The sequence below is a fragment of the Rhinoraja longicauda genome, chromosome 20, assembly GCF_053455715.1.
Source record: "Rhinoraja longicauda isolate Sanriku21f chromosome 20, sRhiLon1.1, whole genome shotgun sequence".
Taxonomy (NCBI): Eukaryota; Metazoa; Chordata; class Chondrichthyes; order Rajiformes; family Arhynchobatidae; genus Rhinoraja; species Rhinoraja longicauda.
Genome location: NC_135972.1, coordinates 377,256 through 404,366, shown reverse-complemented (window position 1 = coordinate 404,366; position 27,111 = coordinate 377,256). Strand labels below are relative to the sequence as shown.

The window sequence follows — 27,111 nt, the reverse complement described above, 5'->3', positions numbered from 1 at the left end:
AACAACAGGTGGAGCAAAGGGGAAGATACAGTGCAGAATATAGTTCTCAGCATTGTAGCGCATCAGTTCCACAGACAAAGTCCAATGTCCGCAGTGGGGTAGAGGTAAATCAGACAGTACCCTAGCTTATGGAAGGGCCGTTCAGAAGCCTGATAACGGAGGGGAAGAAGAATTGTTACTAAAGCTCAGGATTAGGGAAGGGAAAATCTAACTGGGTCCCAGCATTTCATGGAGCCACGTGTCAGCATGCCACTCATAAAGCTGTGGTGTTACATTAATGGAGCTAATAATGGTGTTAATGAGACCAAGCTGTAATTGTGATCAGTTATTAATGAGTCACAGGGAATTCAGTCAATGTGCACATTCCAGCCGTGGGCCAGTGTCACAGCACAAGGACGATGCAGCAGGATTGTAGGTGGTCCTTTCACACAGCTGAATGAGTTGTTACGTCAAGTACAATTCTGAGATTCCAGGCACTGAGCCACGTAACACTTTAGCAGGAGACCTTTATATCCACGGAATGAGGATTTTATTTACGTGTAAATCAATGTGTTGAGAAGGTGAGTGTTTGATCGATGAGTTCTGTCTGTGGTAATGCAACAATTCACTGTGTTCTCCCCACAGCCTTGTAGCTCTCGCTGTTCCAAATATGGACTTACCTTTCCACAAAAGCAGCCCTGTATCTTGCCCACAACCGAGTGACAAAACATTGTGTCCATCAACACTGCCTACATGTGTGTAGCAACAACCTGCTGCCTCTCCACTCTCGTGTTGACACTTTGACATCGACTCACAGCAAACAGCATTTCACTGTTGCTCACTGTATAATTTGCTGTAATTTTAGAAAGCATTACCACTTCTCCCTTCAGCCTTCTCTACTCCAGTGGAAATCAAATTGGGTCTCTCAAAAACCATGAATTCCCATCAGCCCAACTAATCCAATCTGAATTCTCCCTACGAATGAGACCAGTCCCTCATTCTCAGAGAGGGTTGTAATTGTGACTACACTGTATACCAGTGTGTCCATCACCTCACTCAGGGCACTACCAATATGCCAAACTTCCATTCATATAAATAGGTCAAATCTCACCTATTCCTTCTCTCCACAGATGCTGCCTGACCCGCTGAGTTACTCCAGCACTCTGTGAAACGTCACCTATCCATACTCTCCACAGATGCTGCCTGACCCACTGAGTTACTCCAGCACTCTGTGAAACGTCACCTATCCATGTTCTCCACAGATGCTGCCTGACCCGCTGAGTTACTCCAGCACTCTGTATATTCCTCATTCCTGGTTGGATATGAGATAAACATAACTCTGATACAGCACAAAGACAGATCACAGACCATGACCACTACAGTCATCACCTGCTGATGTTGACTCTCACACATTGAGAGTTCAGAGTGCATTGCCACAACATTCCTGCCTCTCCCAACAACATTAACATTGTAGAACCTGCACTTCCTGCTTGCTACACCCCAGTGCCTGTAATTTGCCCCGTGAGCTTTGAAAACACATATGCTTTGTGTGAGTGTTTAATCTCTTTGTGATTATATAATGACCCACAGATAATATTCGTGGAGAGGCACTGTTTCATGGTTTCCCAAGTGTAAAACATGCCCCAGATCTGCATTCTGCACATTTGTACCGACAGTGAGAAATCACTGCCCTCTGTTGGTGAATGTTGTTATCGCAGTGAAGGCATCAACAAATCAGCATCTGACCCACAAACCGCTCTGACCCATTTCAAAGTGGATGTGGAGAGGATGTTTCCACTAGTGGGAGAGTCTAGGACTAGAGGTCACAGCCTCAGAATTAAAGGACGTTCTTTTAGGAAGGAGATGGGAAGAAATTGCTTTAGCCGGGGGTGGTGAATCTGCGGAACTCTTTGACACTGAAGGCTGTAGAGGTCATGGATTTACGAAGGGGAAATCATGCTTGACAAATCTACTGGAATTTTTTGAGGATGTAACTAGGAAAATTGACAAGGGAGAGTCAGTGGATGTGGTGTACCTCGACTTTCAGAAAGCCTTCGACAAGGTCCCACATAGGAGATTAGTGGGCAAAATTAGGGCACATGGTATTGGGGGTAGGGTACTGACATGGATAGAAAATTGGTTAACAGACAGAAAGCAAAGAGTGGGGATAAATGGGTCCCTTTCGGAATGGCAGGCAGTGACCAGTGGGGTACCGCAAGGTTCGGTGCTGGGACCCCAGCTATTTACGATATACATTAATGACTTAGACGAAGGGATTAAAAGTACCATTAGCAAATTTGCAGATGATACTAAGTTGGGGGGTAGTGTGAATTGTGAGGAAGATGCAATAAGGCTGCAGGGTGACTTGGACAGGTTGTGTGAGTGGGCGGATACATGGCAGATGCAGTTTAATGTAGATAAGTGTGAGGTTATTCACTTTGGAAGTAAGAATAGAAAGGCAGATTATTATCTGAATGGTGTCAAGTTAGGAGGAGGGGGAGTTCAACGAGATCTGGGTGTCCTAGTGCATCAGTCAATGAAAGGAAGCATGCAGGTTCAGCAGGCAGTGAAGAAAGCCAATGGAATGTTGGCCTTCGTAACAAGAGGAGTTGAGTATAGGAGCAAAGAGGTCCTTCTACAGTTGTACCGGGCCCTGGTGAGACCGCACCTGGAGTACTGTGTGCAGTTTTGGTCTCCAAATTTGAGGAAGGATATTCTTGCTATGGAGGGCGTGCAGCGTAGGTTCACTAGATTAATTCCCGGAATGGCGGGACTGTCGTATGTTGAAAGGCTGGAGCGATTGGGCTTGTATACACTGGAATTTAGAAGGATGAGGGGGGATCTTATTGAAACATATAAGATAATTAGGGGATTGGACACATTAGAGGCAGATAACATGTTCCCAATGTTGGGGGAGTCCAGAACAAGGGGCCACAGTTTGAGAATAAGGGGTAGGCCATTTAGAACGGAGATGAGGAAGAACTTTTTCAGTCAGAGGGTGGTGAAGGTGTGGAATTCTCTGCCTCAGAAGGCAGTGGAGGCCAGTTCGTTGGATGCTTTCAAGAGAGAGCTGGATAGAGCTCTTAAGGATAGCGGAGTGAGGGGGTATGGGGAGAAGGCAGGAACGGGGTACTGATTGATAGTGATCAGCCATGATCGCATTGAATGGCGGTGCTGGCTCGAAGGGCTGAATGGCCTACTCCTGCACCTATTGTCTATTGTCTATTGTCTATTGTCATGTCAGTGGATATATTTAAGGCAGAGATAGATAGATTCTTGATTAGTACGGGTGTCAGAGATTATGGGGAGAAGGTAGGAGAATGGGGTTAGGAGGGAGAGACAGACCAGCCATGATTGAATGGCGGAGTAGACTTAATGGGCCAAATGGCCTCATTCGGCTCCTATCACATGATCTTATGATTTCCTACTGTGCAAATATCCTCGTGCATCACACTAAGCCTCTTCTGAAAGTTGCAAAAAGAGCAAGAACTTCAATTGTGAGGTTCACCTTACCTTGTTTTTGTTTCCCTGGACGACACTTTGCGGAAAACCACGTTGTCAATCTCAGAGATTCAGATGTTCTCACATCTGCCAGCATTTGGCCCAGCAGATGCCATCTCTGCAGCCACCTCTTTAGAGGATATTTCACAAAACAATCAACACTATTCCAGTTACATGCGGCGCCTCAACTGAATGCGTGGATGGATGCAGTGACGGGATGGGAGTGGGAGAAGAGGGATCAGAAGAGGGATCAGAAGAGGCTGGATCAGAACAGTAAATGTGGAGACATTGGGTCAGGTAGCATCTCTGGAGGACATGGATAGGTGATGATTTGGGTCAGGACCCTTCAGACCCGAAACGTCACCTATCCATGTTCTCCACAGATGCTGCCTGACCCGCTGAGTTACTCCAGCACTCTGTGAAACGTCACCTATCCATGTTCTCCACAGATGCTGCCTGACCCACTGAGCTACTCCACCATCTGAAATACCTCATGTCTACAGTGTAGAAGGTACGTTCTCTGTGCATGGAGATTTTCTAGCGCTGCACTTTCATGCTCCTGTCAGGAGATGGTCAGCAGGACTCTAACAACAGAGTCAGAGCAGAGTCAGTCTGTGAAGAACTGTTCTTGAGAAGCCTGCAATGCAGGAAGTACTTGTGTCCTGTCTACCTTCTCCCATGGAGGGAAGGACAAGAGGTCTCCTCTCCTCGAGTACAGAGAGTGGGTGACCTTGCCAAAACACGCTGAGTAGCAAGCTGTACAATGAGGCAAAGAATAGCAGATGCAACCTGGAATAATTCTGATGCCAGGAATCTGAGTGTCGTTATGACTCTCTGATCGTGACCTGCCCTTAATGTGTGGTCATTAACACAGTGGTCAGGTTGGAGAAGATTGAAAGATAAAACCAACTTACTAGACAATAGCTCGTGACAAAATGTCAGGAGAAATGTGCGTAATAAAACCTGGCTGTTTGGTAAGAATTGGTGAAAATAAGAACTGAATATTTTTAAACCAATGAGGTTGAAAGACAAAAAAGCTTTTCATTGCACCTTGGTCCACGCGACAATAAACTAAACTGCACTGAGACTCGCAGGAGGTGAAACTTTCACGTTATTCTCCATTCTGTTCCTGGTGGAGCTTTACGCTGGAAATCCACCCATCGAGACACAAAGAAACTAGCCTTCCAAAGGACACAATGTCTGGAATTACACATTAAAATGCTCTATTCTGGGCATGGCCGATCTTCATAATTATTTCCCCCATGAGCTGAGCGATTGAATTTCTAGCCAATTGTCTGTCCTGCCAAAATGTTAGTTGAACTCAAAAGCTCCTTTGTATAGTTGAGCATCAAAATGATAACTCGATACAATCTTCTATTGTGGCCAAATGTGTTTAATGCACACAAAGACATAGAAGAAACAAATATATAGACAAACAACTAACACGTATAATATGTATGAAATATAATTCTTCACATAAATATCCCTTGCCTTAAACCGTGCATTTCAAAGCAATTTACCACATTGGAGGCCTTCTGCTTGGCAAGAGAATAAAAAGATTTTCAAGTATGCACTGAATGAAAATCCATATGAAACACCTAACCTCTACCACAGCAGTGTTCTTCATTCACAGTCTGAGAAAGGTCCCGACCCAAAACAGCATTTATCCATGTTTTCCAGAGACGCTTCCTGACCTCCAGCACTTTGTGTCTTTTGAACTAACGTCTGCAGTTCCTTGTGTCTAGCCTTCCCGATTCTTTGGCATAAATTGCTCAGATAATTCATCAAAATGATTTCCAATCTCGGATCAAGCTTTTTTATACTCAGGCTTTGGGGAGAAGCTAAAGTGCTTTCAGCATCATCAGTGGATTGTTGTTCCGGCTTACCTGGCATTATAATATCTGAAAAGCCCAGCTTCCTTGTGATGGCCACTCCTCTCGTGAATAACACTCGGTACTCTCTCCGGATCTGATCAATGTCGCCGTGTAGAAGCTGCAAGGCCACAGATAAACCTACAACCAAGAACAGGCAGACAGATGAATCTGTGGAATTCTTTGCCACAGAAGGCTGTGGAGGCAGAGTCAGTGGATATTTTTTAAATATTTTATATTTTTAAGGCAGAGATAGATAGATTCTTGATTAGTGCGGGTGTCAGAGATTATGGGGAGAAGGCAGGAGAATGGGGTTAGGAGGGAGAGATAGATCAGCCATGATTGAATGGCAGAGTAGACTTGATGGGCCAAATGGCCTAATTCTACTTCTATCACTTCTGACCTCATGACAGACGTACACAGTTTGAGATTCCAAGGGCACAGAAAGAAAATCTTCTGCAAGGAAACACGAGTTAAAATCAGCTGGAAACCGAACAAAACCTCCTAATGCCCAAGACCAGTGAGGTAAATAACAGGACAGGACCTCAGTCTTATTGAGGTCAAACTCCAAACATGCCCATGGATGCAGTTAGCAGCAAACAGCACTCTGAGATCAGTCTCTCCAGCATCTTGTCCTTGCCTTCTGTCTCTGGAGATCGAGGAGCAAGAAGATGGTGATAAAAGTTGCCCCTGAGGTCCTTCTTAAATCTGCTCCCGCTCACTGTAAACTGCTGTTTTAGAATCTTCTACTGTGGAGAAAAGACTGAGCATTCACTTTATCCATACCCCTCATAATCCTGCACACCTCAGTAAGGTCACCCCTCAGTCACTTACACTCCAAAGACAAAAATCCCAACCTATCCAAACTCTCCCTAACACTCAAGCCCACAAGCCCAGGTAACATCCTGGTGAATCTCTTCTCGACCGTTCCATCTTAATGACGTCCTTCTTGCAGCTGGGTGACCAGAACCGCACACAGTACTCCGAGTGTGGTCTCTCAACGACTTGTACAGCTGCATCACAGTGTCCCAACATTTGTGCTCAATATCCTTCCCATTGAAGCCAAGTATGCCAAACCTTCCTCACCACCCTGTCCACCTGACCCACACTGTCACAGAGCCTTGTGCCTGCTCTTCCAGATCTCTCTGTTCTGCAACACTCTCCAAGGCTCCACTATTTAGGATCCTGCTCTGGTTTGACACACCAAAATGCAATAGTTCACATATAAATGTAAACACATTCATAGACATCCTCACGAACCAGAGGATATAAAGTGAGGGGGGGGGTTAGGTTTAATAGGAACCTGAGGGGTAACTTTTTTTTAACACAAAGGCTGGCTTGTGTACGGAACGAGCTGCTGGAGAAGGTAGTTGCGGCAGGTACTATTGCAACGTTTAAGAAACATTTAGACAGATACATGGATACGATGGTTTAGAGGGATATGGGCCAAACGCAGGCAGGTGGGACTAGTGTAAATGGGACATGTTGGACATTGTGGACAAGTTGGACGGAAGGGCCTGTTTCCATGCTGTAAGACTCTGACTCCCTTACACACACCTTAAATACTTATACAATGATAAAATGTCATGACAACAGGACTGTACATCTTGATCACACCTCATGCCAAACATCAACGATGCCAAAGCAGCCAAATGCTGACAGTTTATGTTTCCAGGAACCAACATGATGGCCCCAGCGTGCGGAAGCTGACACGCTGGTGACCAGCGTAGAGAAACACAGAGATGGACGGCAGAAGATGCCACACCATCTGGCCAGTCCACACCCAAACAACCCCGTCACTCCTCACACATTAATATAAATTGCCGAATTACAAGGCAATGCTCAATGAAGATTACTAAACTTCCCTCCAATGTAATAAAGCTGCTGATGACAATGGAATGCCTGAAGGGAGTTTTATTCCTTTGCCATAAGGCAGTGAAGGAAAAGCACTCAATTTGAAATACATCCAGGGACCAAGATCGACAGATTCCACAGGTGGGAAAATGTGACCTGGTTTCAACATCTCAGCGTGGTGCTTGTTTACGTGAAAGATCGAGAGTGTAAAGGTGACACTTACTCAGGAAGGTGGGGTGTGGGGTAATCAGAGGTTTATTACAAAGCCTGGCAGTGATGTGGAACACATTTATACAACAGCAGTGGGAATGTGCTAGATTGCTGTGGGGAAGAAGCTTTTGTCATTTTTTAGAATAATAAATGCCTGTGAATGATAGTTTGGATCCCTCCACAGCTCAGTTTCATCAGCTGCTCCACCTTCCTCTTGAGATGCCAAAACCGAGATCAATTTATAGACTGTGGTCTGAAAGATGCCACACAATTGGAACAAAATACCAAGCACGTTTCTGTACAAACTCTCATGCCCAGAAAGAGGTTTTAAGAGGTGGAAGCAAATCAGGAATGGAGTTAGAATAAACAGTAAAAAAAACACTTGAAAGGCTACAAATGGATCTGAGAAGAGTGCAGCAGATCGAAGGGTGGACAAAGTGAATTCTGAACCACTGAACAGAATGATTCAATAAACAGTTGTAGGTGGAGGTCACTCGAGGTGGATGGGCAAATGGAGGGACAGTATGGGGATAGAGGGGCCCTGGGTACAGATAGAGGACAGTATGGGGATAGAGGGGCCCTGGGTACATATAGAGGGGCCCTGGGTACAGATGGAGGGGCCCTGGGTACAGATAGAGGGGCCTCGTGTACAGATAGAGGACAGTATGGGGATAGAGGGGCCCTGGGTACAGATAGAGGGACAGTATGGGGATAGAGGGGCCCTGGGTACAGATAGAGGGGCCCTGGGTACAGATGGAGGGGCCCTGGGTACAGATAGAGGACAGTATGGGGATAGAGGGGCCCTGGGTACAGATAGAGGGGCCCTGGGTACAGATAGAGGGACAGTATGGGGATAGAGGGGCCCTGGGTACAGATAGAGGGGCTCTGGGTACAGATGGAGGGCAGTATGGGGATAGAGGGGCCCTGGGTACAGATAGAGGGGCTCTGGGTACAGATAGAGGGGCCCTGGGTACAGATGGAGGGCAGTATGGGGATAGAGGGGCCCTGGGTACAGATGGAGGACAGTATGGGGATAGAGGGGCCCTGGGTACAGATAGAGGGGCTCTGGGTACAGATAGAGGGGCCCTGGGTACAGATAGAGGACAGTATGGGGATAGAGGGGCCCTGGGTACAGATAGAGAGACAGTATAGGGATAGAGGGGCCCTGGGTACAGATAGAGGGGCTCTGGGTACAGATGGAGGGCAGTATGGGGATAGAGGGGCCCTGGGTACAGATAGAGGGCAGTATGGGGATAGAGGGGCCCTGGGTACAGATAGAGAGACAGTATAGGGATAGAGGGGCCCTGGGTACAGATAGAGGGGCCCTGGGTACAGATAGAGGACAGTATGGGGATAGAGGGGCCCTGGGTACAGATAGAGGGGTGCTGGGTACAGATAGAGGACAGTATGGGGATAGAGGGGCTCTGGGTACTGATGGAGGGCAGTATGGGGATAGAGGGGCCTTGGGTACAGATAGAGGACAGTATGGGGATAGAGGGGCCCTGGGTACTGATGGAGGGCAGTATGGGGATAGAGGGGCCTTGGTCATCATAACGCTGAGGTCAGAACAGTAGACCTGCCACACAATGCCAGCGATGAGGACGCGCCTGACCCCTGGGGCTGTGCAAGTGGATATTGCACGATCTCATTGACCCCTGGTGCTGTGCGAGGTTCTCCATGACCTCATGGGTTTCTCCTGTGGCCAGTGTTAGAAGTTCCTCCCACATCCCAGTAGGTTGTGGCCACTGTGAACTCGCCCCTGGTGTGTACATGAGCGGTAGAATGTAGGAGGAGATGATAGGGAGGTGGAGAAAATGAAGATGGGAGAAGCAGGCCAGTGGGCCGAAGGGCCTGTTTGACTGCAGTCCATGCACTGAAGGGCCTGTTTGACTGCAGTCCATGCACTGAAGGGCCTGTTTGACTCTGTGGTCCATGCACTGAAGGGCCTGTTTGACTCTGTGGTCAATGCACTGAGGTGCAGGTCAGTTCAGGACGGCAGGGATAGGTGTGGCGAACATCCAAGGCTTCGGGGACGAGACAATAACAACATGGTTGCTATGGAGACTGCACAGAGATCGTGTTTCAAAGTTCAAGCCTCAAACACTGAGGCACACGTTAGACTTTGGAAGGGACTGGTGAGGGGCAGCCTCACCTGTGAATGGTTTGTTCACACAACTAGTTTGCATGGACAAAGTATTCACATCACTGCTTGTAGCAAAAGGAGGATGATGGAACAGAGAGTCATTGAACCGTACAGCAGGGACTCAGCCGCTGATATCTGAGAGTCGGTGGAACCAGGTAGAATCACGATGTTTTGGACAAGCACCTCACTGCCAATGCAGTCCTCGTGCAGGCTAGTTGATTACTGTCGATGGGCAAAATCTCAGCAGGGATGTGGGGAACTGAAGACCCTGCTTCTTTGCTGTGTGATCCTGCAATCATTTCCTTGCTTTTTCTTCAATAAAATTAATTTACTCACACTGGGATAATTTTGGTCATGAAGTCCCGTTGTCCAAACGGTTCCTTCAGATGAATTCACTCTAATCAACAACTTCTGCACTAACAGTTTGGCATTGTGGATGTACAGCGCATCACGTCTCAGACTGAAACACAGGCATTGTGGCATTGTGGATGTACAACGCACCAACAGTTTGGCATTGTGGTTGTACAGCGCATCACGTCTCAGACTGAAATACAGGCGCTCCCCGGCTTATGATGTTTCCACTTAACGATGGAGTAAACGGCAGCGGCCTGCCGCTCACTACCGGCCACCTGATCAGGTGTATTAAATGCATTTCGACTTACAATACTTTCGGTTTCCAATGGGTTTCTCGGAACGGAACTCCATCAGAAGCTGAGGAGCACCTGTATACGTTTCACTGCAATAGATTCAATTGTCAGTCAACCAGAGAATGATTAAACATAACCTCTGCCCTCACTTCACACCCAACATTCTGTGTCGCCAATCTGTAACAGTCCCTCTCACAATTCTTCTGTACTGGTACAAATGATGCAACGACATAAAAGCCAGCAATCAGCTCCATCAGGTGATGTAGATCTCACAAGGCTGCTGAAACCACTGGGTTAGAAGGCACTGATCTTACTAAGTATCTTGAAAGGGACAGAGTACCTCGATCAAATCATTGCAATGTTGACATTCAATTAATTGTATTCTGGCGAACAATCAGAAGCATGTATGTTGAATGACCATTAAACATTAAAATAAACAGGTGCCTCCTCGCACATCTGTGAGTTAAATAAACCGAACAGGGGTTCACGTTATCGCCCTCCCCGTGGTGAGCCCTGTCAACTGACCCCAGTCAGGCGAACGACAACAAACAGAGACAGCAGAAGCAGAAAAAACAGCTTGCAGCCCAAATGCAACCTCAGTCGCTGCAGCTTGGCGCCAACCCGGAGCATTCGCCCTCCTTAGGGCGGGCACCTACGGATGTGGAACCGGATGGCATCACCCTGCTGCAGCTGAATGCAGAAGGCCTCACCAAGGCAAAGACCACCATCATTGAACATCTGCTACAGACCCACAAAGTCACTGCAATCCTGCTCCAAGACACTCACAAAAGTGACAGCTCCCACCTGAAGATCCCTGGTTATACCCTGGCCGCCTGCACTGAGACCGAGACCAACGGGATTGCCACTCTTGTAAGGAACACAGCAAAATGGAAAGCGATTGCAACATCCCCTCCTGACCGGGGGATGTGGAATGGGCGGCAACGCAAGTGGAAGGTGTCACTGTCATCAATGTGTACAAGGCACCTCCTACCAGGCTTCACAAAGACTCCATCCCCGCCTATGGTTGGCCCTGCATGTACGATGGAAACTTTAATTGCCACAGCACCACCTGGGGCTACCGTTCAACTAACCCAGATGGTGCTGCACTAGGAGACTGGGCCTCAGCCACTGGTGCTCAACTCCTGTACGACCCAAAACAACCGGACAGCTTCCGCTCTGGCAGGTGGACACCACTACCAACCCTGACTTGGCTTTTGCAAACCTGAATGGACCATCCCCACACCATACCACCCTGGATCACTTCCCAAAATCACAACATCATCCATCTCTGATTATCCCAGACAACCCCATCGAGCCCCAGGTCCCAACCAAACCTGCGAAGAGGTGGAATTTTCGCAAGGCCAGGTGGGACCAGTGCACAAGTCTGGTGGATCTCTGGATCGACAGCCTTCCCACCCCCAGCAAACTGGACAATGCCTACTCAGCCCTCTGCAAATTCCTCATCCCCACCCCCACCCTCATTCCCTCTCCCACCAACCCGGACAATGCCTACTCAGCCCTCTGCAAACTCCTCATCCCCACCCCCACCTTCACCCTCACCCTCACCCACACCCCCACCCCCACCCTCCCACCAACCCGGACAATGCCTACTCAGCCCTCTGCAAACTCCTCATCATGGGAGTTCCATTCCTCGCGGCTCTCATCGCCGGTACATCCCCACATGGGACGGCGAGTGTGACGCATGCTACAATGCATTCCTGTACGCTGAACCTGGCGAAGAGGCTGCCTCCAAGGCTGTGGAACTGACAAACTGCCTCGACAAGAAGCGCAGAGAGCGGGAGAGACAGTCCAAGGAATCGACTTCACACACTCCAGTAGGGTGGCGTGGAAGACCTTCAATCGCCTCACCGGTCGAAGTACCCGCCCAAAGCATTGCCCTGTCATGGCCAACTCCATCGCCCACCAGTTCCTGGCCAATGGCCACTCCAAAGACGCGGACAAGAACCATACTCGTTCTGTCAAACAGGAATCCACTAATCTTTGGGAAGCTCCAGGTGCTGATGGGCACCTGTCAGCACCCTTTTCCTTTGCAGAACTTTCTTCTGTCATCTCTCAACTGAAATGTGGAAAAGCTCAGGGTCCTGATAACATCCCCCCAGAGTTCCTGAACCACTGCGGTCCTAAATGCCTGGCCTGGTTCCGTGAGTTTTACTCCTCTTGCCTCATTGGTCAGTCCATTCCGAAGATCTGGCGGAAAGCCACCGTCATTGCGCTACCAAAACCAAACAAGCCTGCGGACGACCCAAGGAACTATCGGCCCATCTCACTCCTGTGTCCCGTACAAGCTCCTCAAACGGCTTCTCCTGGCCCGGCTCGATCCAATCGTTGACCCTCAACTACCCGCTGAACAAGCCGGATTTCAGCGTGGACGCTGCACCACCCACCAAATAGTCAAGCTGACCAATGACATTGAAGACAGTTCCAAAAAGGGTGACAAGGCGGGCATCACCCTGGTGGGCCCCACCGCCGCCTGTGATACAGTGTGGCACCAGGGCCTGATCTGGTGGGCCCCACCGCCGCCTGTGATACAGTGTGGCACCAGGGCCTGATCTGGTGGGCCCCACCGCCGCCTGTGATACAGTGTGGCACCAGGGCCTGATCTGGTGGGCCCCACCGCCGCCTGTGATACAGTGTGGCACCAGGGCCTGATCTGGTGGGCCCCACCGCCGCCTGTGATACAGTGTGGCACCAGGGCCTGATCATGAAGCTCCTCCGCACCATCCCTGACCGTCATTTAGTGTGGTTCCTTGCCAACATCCTTGCCAGCCGCAGTTTTGTACTCAAGACCAGCGACGGATAATCTAGCCGACTGCGACGCCTCAGAAACGGAATCCCTCAAGGCTCGGTACTGGCCCCCATGCTCTTCAACCTCTATATCAGCGATCTGCCACGCACGACCTCGCGCCAGTATGGATACGCAGATGACTTGGCCCTACTGCACTCGGACAGGAGTTGGTCAAATGTTGAGGATGTGTTCTCGGCGGATATGGAACTTGTCGTGAGCTACCTCAAGACCTGGAGACTAAAGCTGAGTGTGGCAAAAACCACCACAACGGCCTTTCACCTGAACAACAAGGAAGCTCAACGCCAGCTAACCGTTACCCTCAATGGGTCACCCCTACCCTACAACCCATTTCCTACATACCTCGGGGTGAAACTAGATCGGCAGCTGACCTACAAGCAACACCTTGAAGCTCTCCGTGCTAAAGTCTCGGCACGGAACAACCTCCTGCGTTGCTTGGCCGGATCGTCATGGGGCGCCAGGACATCTACTCTTCGACCCAGTGCTCTTGCGCTCGTGTACAGCGCCGCTGAGTACGCCGCCCCAGCATGGTGCCTCAGCGCTCATACTAGCAAGCTAGACGCCACCCTCAACGACACCATGTGGATCATCACTGGCTGCCTACGCCCTACTCTGACGGATCTCCTGCTGGTGCTCGCAGGTATCGCACCCGCCAAGCTTCGCAGAGAGTTCTTCACTCATAGGCTGGTGTGCAAGGCCCCATCGGACGCCAAACATCCTTTGCACCACCTCGCCCAAGATTCACAGCAACTGGGACCTCAACGCCTGTCATCTCGTCACCCTTTCTCCCATCATGCAGCGACCCTCTGTGGCTCCGGTTTCAACATACTAGGAGCATGGAGAACCAGCTGGGAACAGACATCGCCACCTCCTCGCACCGAACACCACAGCCCCACCCGGCTCGGACATGCCCCGCAAAGAGTGGGTCGCCCTGAACCGGCTCCGCACAGGGGTCGGCCGGTTCAACGCCAACATGCATCGTTGGGGGTTGCGTCCATCAGCAGCACGGCATTCTCGACTGCACTGTCCTCCGTCCCCCTGGTGGAGGGGTAGACCTCACGGCCCTATACAACAGCACATTGCACTGGCTACAGCGCCTGGAGGGCGTTACATAACTCCTGCTGCCTCAAATGCAAGAAGAAGAACTCATCTTAGCTGTTTGGTCACCAATTTTTAGCAATAACAATGGAGGCCAATTCACTGGATGTTTTCAAGAGAGAGTTAGACTTAGCTCTTGGGGCTAAGGGAATCAAGGGATATGGGGAAAAAGCCGGAACGGGGTACTGATTGTGGACGATCAGCCACGATCACAGGGACTTTTCATCGCTGGTGCGGCTCGGCCGCTGGACTTAACATCGCCCGATGCAGCTTGGCCGCGGGGCCTTCCATCGCCCGGTGCGGCTCGGCCGCTGAACTTAACATTGCCCGGCACGGCTCGGCCGCTGAACTTAACATTGCCCGGCACGGCTCGGCCGCGGGGCCTAACATCGCTGGTGCGGCTCGGCCGCTGGACTTAATAGTGCCCGGTGCGGCTCGGCCGTGGGGCCTAACATCGCATGGCGCGGCTTGGCCGCGGGGCCTAACATCGCTGGTGCGGCTCGGCCGCTGGACTTAGCGGTGCCCGGTGCGGCTCGGCCGCGGGGCCTAGCATCGCACGGTGCGGCTCGGCCGCAGGACTTAGCTGCGCACGGCTCGGCCGCGGGGCCTTCCGTCGCCCGGCTCGGCCGCGGGATGTTTTAGCGCCCGGTGCGGCTCAGCCGCGGGGACTTCCATCCCCTTGCGGGGACTGTGCGGGTCGGTCGGGGACGAGCTGTCTGTCCGTGGGCGTGGGGAAGAGAGTGGAAATTTTGTTGCCTCCATCACAGTGAGGGGGTGTTTGGAGTCACTGTGATGGACGTTTGTGTTGGGGTCATGTGTCTTGTGTTCTTTTTTATGTATGATTGCTATGTAATTTCGTTCGGTACCTTGGTACCGAATGACAAATAAAGCTCTGTTGAACTGTTGATCTGTTGTTGAATGGCGGTGCATATCGAAGGGCTGAATGGCCTAATCCTGCACCTACTTTCTATGTTTCTTTGACATTCAAAATAGTCTTGCACTGGTACCCCTGGAGTTCACCTGGACAGTAAACTGGACTAGCCCAGGAATGCTGAGGCACTGTATAAGAAGGGACAGATCTGTCTGTACTTTCTGAGGAGGCTCTGCTCTGTCAACGTCTGCAGTAAGATGATGCAGATGTTCTATCAATCGGTGGTGGTCAGTGCCATCTTCTTCACGGTCATGTGCTGGGGAGCAGGGTGAAGGCTGTGGACGCCAACAGAATTAACAAGCTCATCATGAAGGCTGGCTCCGTCCTGGGGGTGGAGTTGGATTCACTGGAGGTGGTATTGGAGGGGAAGATGCTCCCCAAACTGCGGAGCATCTTGGACAATACAGCTCACCCACTCCATGACACACTGGTCAACCTGAGGAGCACTTTCAGCAACAGACTGGTTCCACCAAGATGCAGCACAGAACACCACAGGAGATCCTTCTTCCCTGTGGCTATCAAACTGTACAACTCCTCCCCCTTCTGTTGTGAGGTAGACTGACTCCCCCCCATCCCCCTCCCCCCCACACCCCTTCCCCCCCCCCACCACACCCCTCCCCCCACCACCACACCCCTCCCCCCACCACCACACCCCTCCCCCCCTCCCCCCCCCACCCCCCCACCACCCCCTCCCCAGTCTCTGCACATCCCCAATCCTGGACTTTCTACTCATCACTTTAATCTCATGTTTCTTGTATCTTGTTGTGTTTTGATGACTGTTGGCAGATCAATTTCCCTCCTGGGATAAATAAAGTTCTATCGTATCGTACAAATTAATCTAATATAGTCAGATATTAAAGTACACCTCTTTTCAGTTCATGACTCGCAAAGCAACTATAAGGAGGCACAAGATAGACACAAAATGCTGGAGTAACTCAGCGGATCAGGCAGCATCTCTGGAGAGAAGGAATGGGTGACGATTTGCGTTGAGACTTCTGAAGAAGGATCTTGTCTCAAAGCGTTACCCAATCCTTCTCTCCAGAGATGCTGCCTGTCCCACTAAGTTACTCCAGCATTTTGTGTCTATCTTTGGTTTAAACCAGCACCTGCAGTTCCTTCCTACCCATGAGGAACATGCTCACTGATGGATGGGGCAGAAAGATGAACACAACAATACAACCCAAATGGTAGAACAGTAGGAGAGCAGGAGCGGAGAGAGTGGGAGTGCTGGAAACCAAAGACACAGGGCAGGTTGCCGAGGCTATTCGCAGCTTAGCAACGGTAGTCAGATATTTATTCATGATTCAGAGAATTCTACGTCTGCAACACAAGAAAATAAAAATCTAACGCTACCAGAAATTCTCATCAGCGTAAACATTATAATTGCAAATTTATTTTGGTTTCAATATCTTCAAAGTAATGTAAAGACATTTCCAAAATTGCATTTTAGGATCATTGCATATTAGGTAACACCAAAGGCAGGAACGTGTTCCTTTGCTCTGCAAACATATGATAGCTGTTAATGTCGTTACCATGGACCCCAGCCCATATACAGTCTCAGCAGCGATAAACTGTGAATACAAGATGTTACCAATTCACGGCTTATTAAAACCTACAGCGGAACTCAATCCCTTGTTTATAATTAGGACAGATACCCAAACATGTCAATTGCTCGATACTAAATTTATTGCAATGAGAGAGCAAAGCAATATTTTAAAGCAGCATTTAAATGTTAATGGTGCTACAGAATGAGCTACCAGCCATTTTTAATGATGTAATTAATAGGCAGCGCCTGCTTGCAGCCCTCCCCCTCACCCTTCGCTAAAAAATCCCTCCATTAGAGAGGTAAATATCGTCATTCTGCTCCTTTGTAAAAAGCATCAACATTTTTTAGTTCAGCTTTTTCTGGTCAAGTAAATACTTTGCACAATTCCCTGCTCGTGGACAGCTCCAAAAGGAGGGAGGTAAAGGATCTCTCCACTCCGAGCAAAAGTCAACCTTCATCCTAATAGGTGGAGATCAATCTGTGGTAATCCAGGGATGGCTCTCATCTCCAATCTGCATTAAGAGCAGATTTAAAATCATAGAACCAATGAATCATAGAATGATACAGTGTGGAAACAGGCCCTTCTGCCCAACTTGCCCACGACGGCCAACATGTCCCATCTATGCTAGTCTCACCTGCCCATGTTTGGCCAATATCCCTCCAAACCTGTCCTATCCATGTACCTGTCTAATTGTTTCTTAAACTTTGGGATAGTCCCAGACTCAACTACCAACTCTGGCAGCTTGTTCCATACACCCACCACCCTTTGTGAAAAAGTTACCCCTCCAATTCCTATTAAATCTTTTCCCCTTTAACTTGTACGGTGGTGTTCACCAATGCCTGATGAATATTAGCTTGAGACTGTCCCAAGTCATGTTGCACAAAGGCCTTTTATAAGGATGGGTATCCTCCAGCCCATCGCACAGGATTTCAATCGCAATCTGATGCCCGGCTGCCTAATCCGATTCTACAGTGACATATCAGGCTACCTCTCATTCTGAAGAAACAAGGAACTGCAAATGCTGGTTTATACCAAAGATAGACACTAAATGCTGGAGTAACTCAGCGGGTCAGGCATCTCTGGAGGTAAAGGCTGGGTGATGTTTCAGATCGGGACACTTCTTCAGACGATGGATGACGTTTTGGGTCGAGACCCTTCCTGATCTGAAATGTCACCTATACATGTTCTGCAGAGATGCTGCCTGACCCGCTGAGTTACTCCAGCACTCTGCGAAACGTCACCTATCCATGTTCTCCACAGGTGCTGCCTGACCCGCTGAGTTACTCCAGCACTCTGTGAAACGTCACCTATCCATGTTCTCCACCGATGCTGCATGACCCGCTGAGTTACTCCAGCACTGTGTCTATCTGCCTCTCATGATTCACTGGCTGACTCTTTACCCATGTTCAGGACTTTAATTACAGAGCAGTGGCCTTGTTTATACAGTGCGAGGTTTCAAGGTTCTGCAGTGCTGGGTGCAGGGACACCCAGGGCAGGAATCAGGATGTATAGTTACGTCAGACATGAAGAATGTTCCGAGCCCTCGGGCTCAGACCTCACGCCAAGCACATGTACGATCCAACAGAGTCAGAGCCAGATAGTTCAGCCATGATTGAATGACAGAGTAGACTTGATGGGCCAAATGGCCTAATTCAGCTCCTGTCACTTATGACATTATGACAGTTGCCCACCCCACCAACACAGTCCACAACTAGAGCCCAAGGTGTCTCATTTACTATACACCAGACCGGATAACTGCTCCATGTGCAGCTGTTTGCTTTAGTATTACATGATCTTTAATTTTGATCAGTCCAGCACAAGAACAGGCCCTTCGGCCCACAATGTCCATTCCCTGCATATCCATGTGCCTATCTTTAAGTCTCTTAAAGACCATTCTTGCATCTACCTCCACCACCACCCCTGGCAGCACTTTCCAGGCCCCCATTCTATGTAAAACACTTGCCCCACACATCTCCATTAAACTTCGTCCCTCTCACCTTAAAGCTATGCCCTGTAATCTTTAACATTTCCAACCTGGGAGAAAGGTTATGAGTGTCTACCCGATCTCTACCGGAGTGGATTGCATAATATCTCTTTCTATGATTGGACAATATGTCAGAGTTTATTCATCTTTAGGCACGCTGTTCTGAAAGTAAACGTGAATACTATCAGTGACACCTCACGGGAAGCAGCACAGCTGAGGAGCCTGAATGATATCAATCAGAACTGCTCACAGAAAAGAGAGACAGAAAATGCTGGAGTAACTCAACAGGAGGGGCAGCATCTTTGGAGAGAGGGAATGGATGACGTTTCGGGTCGAGACCCTTCCTTCTCTCCAGAGATGCCGCCTGACCCACTGAGTTACTCCAGCATTTTGTGTCTATGTTCGGTGTGAACCAGCATCTGCAGCTCTTTCCTACACATTTCGACTGGGTACATAATGTAATCCTAGTAGCGATATCTCCACTAATAACAGACATTCAGCAGGTCACAGGAAACATTTCCTCCCCTGACTGTTTCCCACTCACCAGCGTTGGAACTGGTCAGGTTGTAGCGGGCATTCAACTTCTTGATGATGTTTTCGTGTATTTGGTACCATTCACTCTCAGTATTACACCTGAGGAACAGAAACACAGGATTCAAAAGGGAACGACATGGAAACCGCCCCCATAAACATCAATCTAGTTACAACCAGCTCACATTGGAGGTTAATCAGCCCTCTGTAATTTGCCCTGGATGTGTAGGGAGCGGATGGGAACGTGGGATAACTTGGAACGAGTGTGGACAGGTGATCGATGGTTGGCGTGGTCTCAGTGGGCGAAGGACCAATTTGCATGCTGTATCTATAAACATGTCCACTTCTAACAAACCTCAGGTGCACATTAAATATGACTGAACATTCAGGTATTACATTAAAATTTCCGTGACAAATTCGATTAAACATGAAGCCAGCATGATGCTTCCTCATTAAAGTTTTGGAGAGATTCTCCAATATATTTCAAAAAAGCTAATCTGTACTGGCAAAATTCGTTATGTGAAAAGAAAATCAGCCTGGGTGGACAGTGTTGCACAAACCTGCTCACCAAAACCTGCTTGGCTGCACTTCCAACCAACTGAAGGGTGCCGACCAGAAACATCACCTATCCATGTTCTCCACAGATGCTGCCTAACCCGCTGAGTTACTCCAGCACTCTGTGAAACGTCACCTATCCATGTTCTCCACAGATGCTGCCTGTCCCGCTGTTACTCCAGCACTCTGTCTGCCCTTGGACAGGCCCTAGATTAAGCAAATGGACATTACCCAGTCGTATAATGTTCTCCACAGATGCTGCCTGACCCGCTGAGTTACTCCAGCACTCTGTGTCCATCTTGAAGTTGAATTTCCTCTTGCCGCAGTTGAGATCTACCCATGTCACAACTATTAGAGTCATAGTGATACAGCGTGGAAACAGGCCCTTTGGCCCCACTTGCCCACAACGGCCTACATGCCCCATCTACATTAGTCCCACCTGCCTGCGCTTAGCCCATATTCCTCTAAACCTGTCCTATCCATATACCTGTCCAAATGTTTCTTAAACGTTGCAATAGTCCCTGCCTCAACTACCTCTCCCAGTAGCTCGTTCCATACACCCACCACCCTTTGCATGGAAACGTTACCACTCAGGTTCCTATTTTTCTCCCCTCACCTTAAACTCATGTCCCATTATTTAAACGACCCTAAGAAGAGAGAACCTCACCAAGTGAGCAACATTTCCAAGCATAAAACACCCGAGTCTGCACGATGGCGCAGCGGTAGAGTTGCTGCCTTACAGCGCTGGAAACCCGGGTTCGATCCCGACTACGGGTGCTGTCTGTACGGAGTTTGTACGTTCTCCCTGTGACTGCGTGGGTTTTCACCAAGATCTTCGGTTTCCTCCCACACTCCAAAGATGTCCAGGTTTGTAGGTTCATTGGCTAGCCCACACCTTATAAATGTAAAACTGTCCCTCGAGTGTGTAGGGTAGTGTTAGTGTACGGGGATCACTGGTCGGTGCGGACATGGTGGGCCATAGGGTCTGTTTCCGCGCTGTATCTCTAAACTAAACTGAGCTGAACTTGTTACTGTACATGTAGACTTTCAGCATGTGGTCCTCTTTACAGTCCCTGGAGTCCCTATCGGCCTGCAGCAGATCGGTGATGCTCAGCACCGCACAGCCAAAGGGCCGCCGGTACTGAGCACACGAGGAATTCTTCTTCTCCCCTGCTGCCATCCGACCTGGCGGCACAAAACACAGTGTTATTCGCAACAAAACAGAAACATCACCCTTGGACAGTCATAATGTGTAAGAAGGAACTACAGACACTGGTTTAGACAATAGACAATAGGTGCAGGAGGCCATTCGGCCCTTCGAGCCAGCATCGCCATTCAATGTGATCATGGCTGATCATTCTCAATCAGTACCCCGTTCCTGCCTTCTCCCCATACCCCCTGACTCCGCTATCCTTAAGAGCTTTATCTAGCTCTCCCTTGAATGCATTGAGAGAATTGGCCTCCACTGCCTTCTGAGGCAGAGAATTCCACAAATTCACAACTCTCTGACTAAAAAAGTTTTTCCTCATCTCTGTTCTAAATGGCCTACACCTTATTCTTAAACTGTGGCCCCTTGTTCTGGACTCCCCCAACATTGGGAACATGTTTCCTGCCTCGATAAGATTTAATAATCTTATACGTTTCGATAAGATTTAATCATCTTATACGTTTCGATAAGAACTGAAGATTAAACTGAAGATCGTTTAAACTGAAGATAGACACAAAACGTTGGAGTAACTCAGCGGGACAGGCAGCATCTCTGGATAAAAGGAATGGGTGACATTTCGGGTCGAGACCCTTCACCCTAACCAGTCTGAAGAAGGTTCTCGACCTGAAACGTCACCTATCCATGTTCTCCAGAGATGCTGCCTGTCCCGCTGAGTTACTCCAGCACTCTGTGTCTGCCCTTGGACAGGCCCTAGATTAAGCAAATGGACATTACCCAGTCGTATAATGTGAACAGTGATGTAGATATCCTTGCGAAGGTCACTGCTACCCAAGTCCTGAAAAAGACACAAAATTAGAACAGATTTGAACAACTTAAAATGGTTAGACTTTTGTCCTTATGCAGCTTTACACAGAACTAGTACAGTAGATAAATCATTAAGCTCTTGAAATTTATCTTTCCCTACATCTTTTTAGTATTTAATGAAATAGAAAATTGCAAAGTTGGAAAGTAATTATTTTCAGTAAATGAACTCAGATGTCATTCCCTTCCCAGATCTGCTCTGCACTTGGGTTGCCATGGCAATGAACGAGACACATGACGATGGTTTTACTTACGATGAAGAGGGAGCATTGTCTTTCCATCCGCTCCGGAAACTTGGGCAAACCATTCTTGTTCAGTTTTACAAAGAACCTTTCACTGCAAACAAATAAAGATAGATTTGAGGTTTAACTTTCATGTTTTAACTCAACTCAATCTTCAACGTAATACCTGGTATCATCCCGCTGTCTGACCAATTGGAAACAAACTGCCTTCTCACCAACTGATGACATTTACCAAAATCATTGTTTTATCAGAAGTGGTTTTTTACAATGCTCTAGTCAGCAGTTTAAACAATTTGACATATAAAGGCAGATATTTTAAAAATAATTCGTGATTACACAAGCCTTTTAGAGGAAGACTCATAGTGCTGGAGTAACTCAGCGGGTCAGGCAGCATCTGTGGAGAACATGGATAGGTGACGTTTCACAGAGTGCTGGAGTAACTCAGCGGGTCAGGCAGCATCTGTGGGAGGAGCTGTTTTAGGCCGGGACCCTTCTTGGGACTGATTGTAGTTCAGGGGGCAGGGGAGAAAGCTGAGAGGTGGGGGCAGGACAAAGCCTGGCGAGTGATAGGTGGATACAGAGAGGGGAGTTTAGATTGCTGATGATTGGACAAAGGCCAGAGATGAAAAGACAAAAAGTGTCAGATTAAGAGACAGGGATGGAAGAGGCATGAATTGTGAAGGCGGAAGAAGGACGTACAAACTTCTCGGTGGCTGCCTGTGTGGAGTTCGCACGTTCTCCCTGTGACCATATGGGTTTCCTCCGGGTGCTCCTGTTTCCTCCCACACCCCAAAGACGTGCGGATTTGTAGGATAATGGCCTGCTGTAAATTACCCCTCGTGTGTCGGGAGTGGATGAGAAAGTGAGAAAACATAGAACTGGCATGAATGGCGATCAATGGCCAGTGTAGGCTCGGTGGGCCGAAGGGCCTGTTTCCGTGCTGTGGAAGGCGACAGATGGAAGGGATATGCATCCAGGTGAGGTACCGGGAAGAATAGGAGGTAAAAGTGAGGGGAGTCGCCATCCATGTTCTCCACAGATGCTGCCTGACCCGCTGATTTACTCCAGCACTCGGTGAAACGTCACCTATCCATGTTCTCCACAGATGCTGCCTGACCCGCTGATTTACTCCAGCACTGCGTTTTTTTAAATATATTCACACTGGCATCCAAGTATGTACTGATTCATCTGTCCCTAAAGCAACCTTAAGTGTCTCTAACAAATCCTCTCCACCTTCTCTCTCACCGCTGAGGGACAATAAACCCAGTTTCTCCTTCCAAGCCACACAACTTGGTTCTCTTATCCTTCAGACCCAAAGGCACATCTCTATATAAACGTATTCTTTATATTTTAAAACTTACATTTATTGACCTGAATAAAAATAATAGAAAAGAGTGTCTTGCAAAGTGTTTTACAATACTTGCAAAGTTTAGCAGAACGGAATGAATGCATGTTTTATACTTTATTGTCACATGTGACAAGTCACAGTGAAAATCTTTGCTTGCAAGGTGTGCAAATGGCCACAAAGCATCCACGCCCAGTCCTCCTTTGTTCTCCCCTCCCCCACCACGGTCCCCCCTCACGGCGGTCCCCCCCCACGCCGTGGTCCCCCCACGCCGCGGTCCCCCCTCACGGCGGTCCCCCCACACCTCGGTCCCCCCACACCTCGGTCCCCCCCACCGCGGTCCCCCCCAACCACGGTCCCCCCCAACCACGGTCCCCCCCAACCACGGTCCCCCCCAACCACGGTCCCCCCCAACCACGGTCCCCCCCAACCACGGTCCCCCCCCCCCACGGCAGTCCCCCCCCCACGGCAGTCCCTCTCTCCAGACACTAATTAACACAACGAGACGAAGTCTGAATGATTAGTAAGGGTTGGGTCCCTTGAGGAACAGAATTCTATGTTGCTTGTTTTGACTTCTTACACAGAAATTTGCAAATTTAGGTTTAAAAAGGAACTTTGCTTGGAGCCACATCGACTACTTTATAGAAAAGAAAGCACTGATAAATCTTCAGCTGCAGTCTGGGATTGTAAATTTAAACTGCTAGAGATGTGATGTGAAAGTTGCAAAGAACAGACTTAAATCCTCAATTAACAGCTGAAACGATGAATTCAGGGAAATCTTTCGACAAAAGTAAACCGTTTTTTCATGATGCCAATAACCTACAAGTCGTTGCAACATCTTTTTATTGCAGTTGAAATCTTGATAAAAATCTATGAAGTGGAGGCTTTGGAGAGGGTGCAGATGAGATTTACGAGAAACTGCCTGGATTAGAGGGTTCCAGCTACAGGGAGGGTGGATAATCTTGGACTGATTTCTCTGGAACGTTGGATAGAAGTGTATAAGATTATGGGAGGCATATTGTGAAAGATTCCGACTGACAACACTAAGCTGTAAGGTGACAGGGGAAAGTTTAATGGGGATGTGCGGGTTACAGATTATTTTTACACAGAATGGTGGTGGGGCCAGGAATGCATTGCCATGGGTGGTGGTGGAGGCAGATACGATAGTTGTGTTTAAGAGGCTTTTAGATAGGCACATGGATATGCAAGGAATAGAGGGATCTGGATCATGTGCAGGCAGAGGATAACACTTTAACTTGGCATCACGTTCAGCAAACGTTCTGGGCCGAAGGGACTGTTCCTGTGCTGTACTGTTCTATGTTCTATGTGTTGATTTCTTTGCTCATTTCAATATTGGCTAATAAATGAACAAAATGCATCGACGGATAAATGTTACAATAGTTACATCTAACAACTTTTAAAGTGCAACGTAAAATACATTTAATACAAACCATCACATAACACAGTGTAGAGGTTTCTCTGTATTTAGACCAATACATCACTACATGACTCTCAATGACCTTTGCAGCAGACACATGGTGTTCTGACGTGACAGTTCTGTGAACCGTTAAATCTTCCAGTTTCTCACTGCCCCGCATCAAACATACACACATCAAACTTGTTCACAAGTTTCAGTCCCATATACACTTCCTGCCATTCCGACCGTACAACATCAACCTGTTTTTCAGACGCTATGAGAACCAAGGTAACTTTTCAGGAGTTTAGACTTTAGAGATCTAGCATGGAAACAGGCCCTTCGGCCCACCAAGTCCACACCGACCAGCGATCACACCGTACACTAGCAGTATCCTGCACACTAGGGACAATTTACAATGTTTACAGAAGCCAATTAACTTACAAACCTGTACGTCTTTGGAGTGTGGGTGGAAACCAGGAGATCTCGGAGAAAACCCACGCGGTCACGGGGAGAACGTACAGACTCCGTACAGACAGCGCCCGTAGTCAGGATGGAACCTTCTCTGGCGCTGTGAGGCAGCAACTCTACCGCTGTGCCACACTTTTATTTTATTGCAATTTTTTTATTGTGTTTATTTTTGAAATCGTGACTATGGTTTTCTCTGTATTCCTTGCTCCTTTTAATCGATCTTTAATGCTTTGGTATTAGACTCGTCAACAGATGGCAGTGGTGACATGCTGAGATCTGTTTTGACCCCTTGTGATTAATGTAAGCGAACGGTAGTTAAACGAGCTGACACTTTAATTTTCACACTTGGAGAACTATATACTGTTGCATCTGAGAACAGATTGGTTACCCTGATTAATGTCTCTAGCTCCTTCAGGCACATTCTGACCACAACGGTTTGCAGAGGAAATTCCAAGTAACAACTTGCTCAGAAGGCTCCACAAAACCAATAAAACACTGAAGTAAAATAGCACACAGAACTTATCCAAACAAAAGTACTATAAATTAGACATGAAATAAGATGCTTTATCACTTGTATCGACGCTCTTGTTAATACATAATTTACCATCGTTTTTAAAAGTGACATTAAAAAAGGTCATACAGAATCTCAGGAGTACAGGGATAGGCAGTTCATGTAATTATAGAGATGAATGACACTCAGTTACAGGATCATAAGCCTTGTTATTTTGCAACAAATGCAGACTACAAATGAAGTACTTATCGGCAAAATAAATTACCACTTTATTTTCTCACTGCTAAAACATTGACCAATCTATCAGCTGTACTAAACTATCTGGAGAACAACTAGTAACCACGTTAAATGCAATGCAATTCTGACCATTATTTTCAGTTAATAACTACAACTTCAGAAATTTCACATCAAGTACATTGGTTCTATTGTTAATGTTGCAATTTAAACTGCAGAATTTAAACAAATACTAGGCAAGGGGTCATTGGGACAATATTGAATACTTTTGTAACTTTGTCAGCATCCTGTGTGACACAGTTTGCATACTTTGTGTGTTTAATGTCCCAAGTACATGTGATAATAAAGCATCATCTTTGATGTTTGAACACATCAAAATATTTTTAAATGAACGAGGCGACTTTTTTTACTGAGGAAATTGTTTCAAAAATGACCAACAGCAAACATCTTAAACGCAACTTTTTTTTTACATACAACTAATTTTTTTTTTTTGAATTACTCCCTACAATATTTTAAATGATCGGCTAAGTTGTACACCTCCAACATTTCGTTTTATAGTTTGAGTCATAATGAAAGACACAAAGATATCATGGTATTAAAAGGTGCTAATGAAGAGCAAAATACCGAACTGCTGTTGTACGCAAGTTCAGTAAGTGCTGCCTTGCAACATCTGGTATCCCGGCTTCCTGCAATCACATCCTGCACAAACCCCCTCCCCCAACCTTATCACAGCACATCCGCAATCTTTGATAACGTCGTGTGCAGGGGAGACTATCGGATTGATGCATTAATCAACCGACAAGGACCACATCTGGGCAACTGTGTTTGTGTGGAGGCCATTTACTTGGTTGGATCAGAGGTTTATTCTCGTGACGTTACATTTACAGTCACCAGAGGCACAATTTGCAATGATAGAAATAAGTGCAGAACAACAGATTGAGATAGAGAACTGGAAAGCTGCCTTTTCAAAAAAATATTACAAGCATCCTAGTAATAGATGGTTGAAAGTTAAAGAAAAACAGCATTTTCAATTATCATTAACATACATTTAACCAGATAAGACGTAAAAATACTGCATAAATTCATATGCAAGAAGGATGAATTGACCCATTTGACTGACCCATGATTAAAATAGTACAATTTAAACAAGTCACTTTGCGTTTCTATTTTCAAAATTTTGCCACTCACAT

The 27,111-nt window shown here is 47.7% G+C and overlaps 1 protein-coding gene across 8 annotated transcripts in view; it reads right to left on the bottom strand.

Moving 5' to 3' along the window:
• The window catches only part of LOC144603471 (dedicator of cytokinesis protein 4-like), a 294,693-nt gene that overhangs the window by 153,408 nt on the left and 114,174 nt on the right, over nt 1–27,111 (bottom strand). For 7 of the 8 annotated variants that reach the window (XM_078416684.1, XM_078416687.1, XM_078416689.1 and 4 more), the window contains 5 exons: nt 21,959–22,040; nt 21,618–21,678; nt 20,713–20,860; nt 19,134–19,222; nt 5,367–5,492 (listed from right to left, as the gene is read on the bottom strand). In XM_078416684.1, coding sequence (XP_078272810.1) covers nt 5,367–5,492; nt 19,134–19,222; nt 20,713–20,860; nt 21,618–21,678; nt 21,959–22,040 — 506 coding nt within the window. The remainder of the gene's footprint in view (nt 1–5,366; nt 5,493–19,133; nt 19,223–20,712; nt 20,861–21,617; nt 21,679–21,958; nt 22,041–27,111) is intronic. The other variant, XM_078416688.1, reaches the window with a different exon arrangement.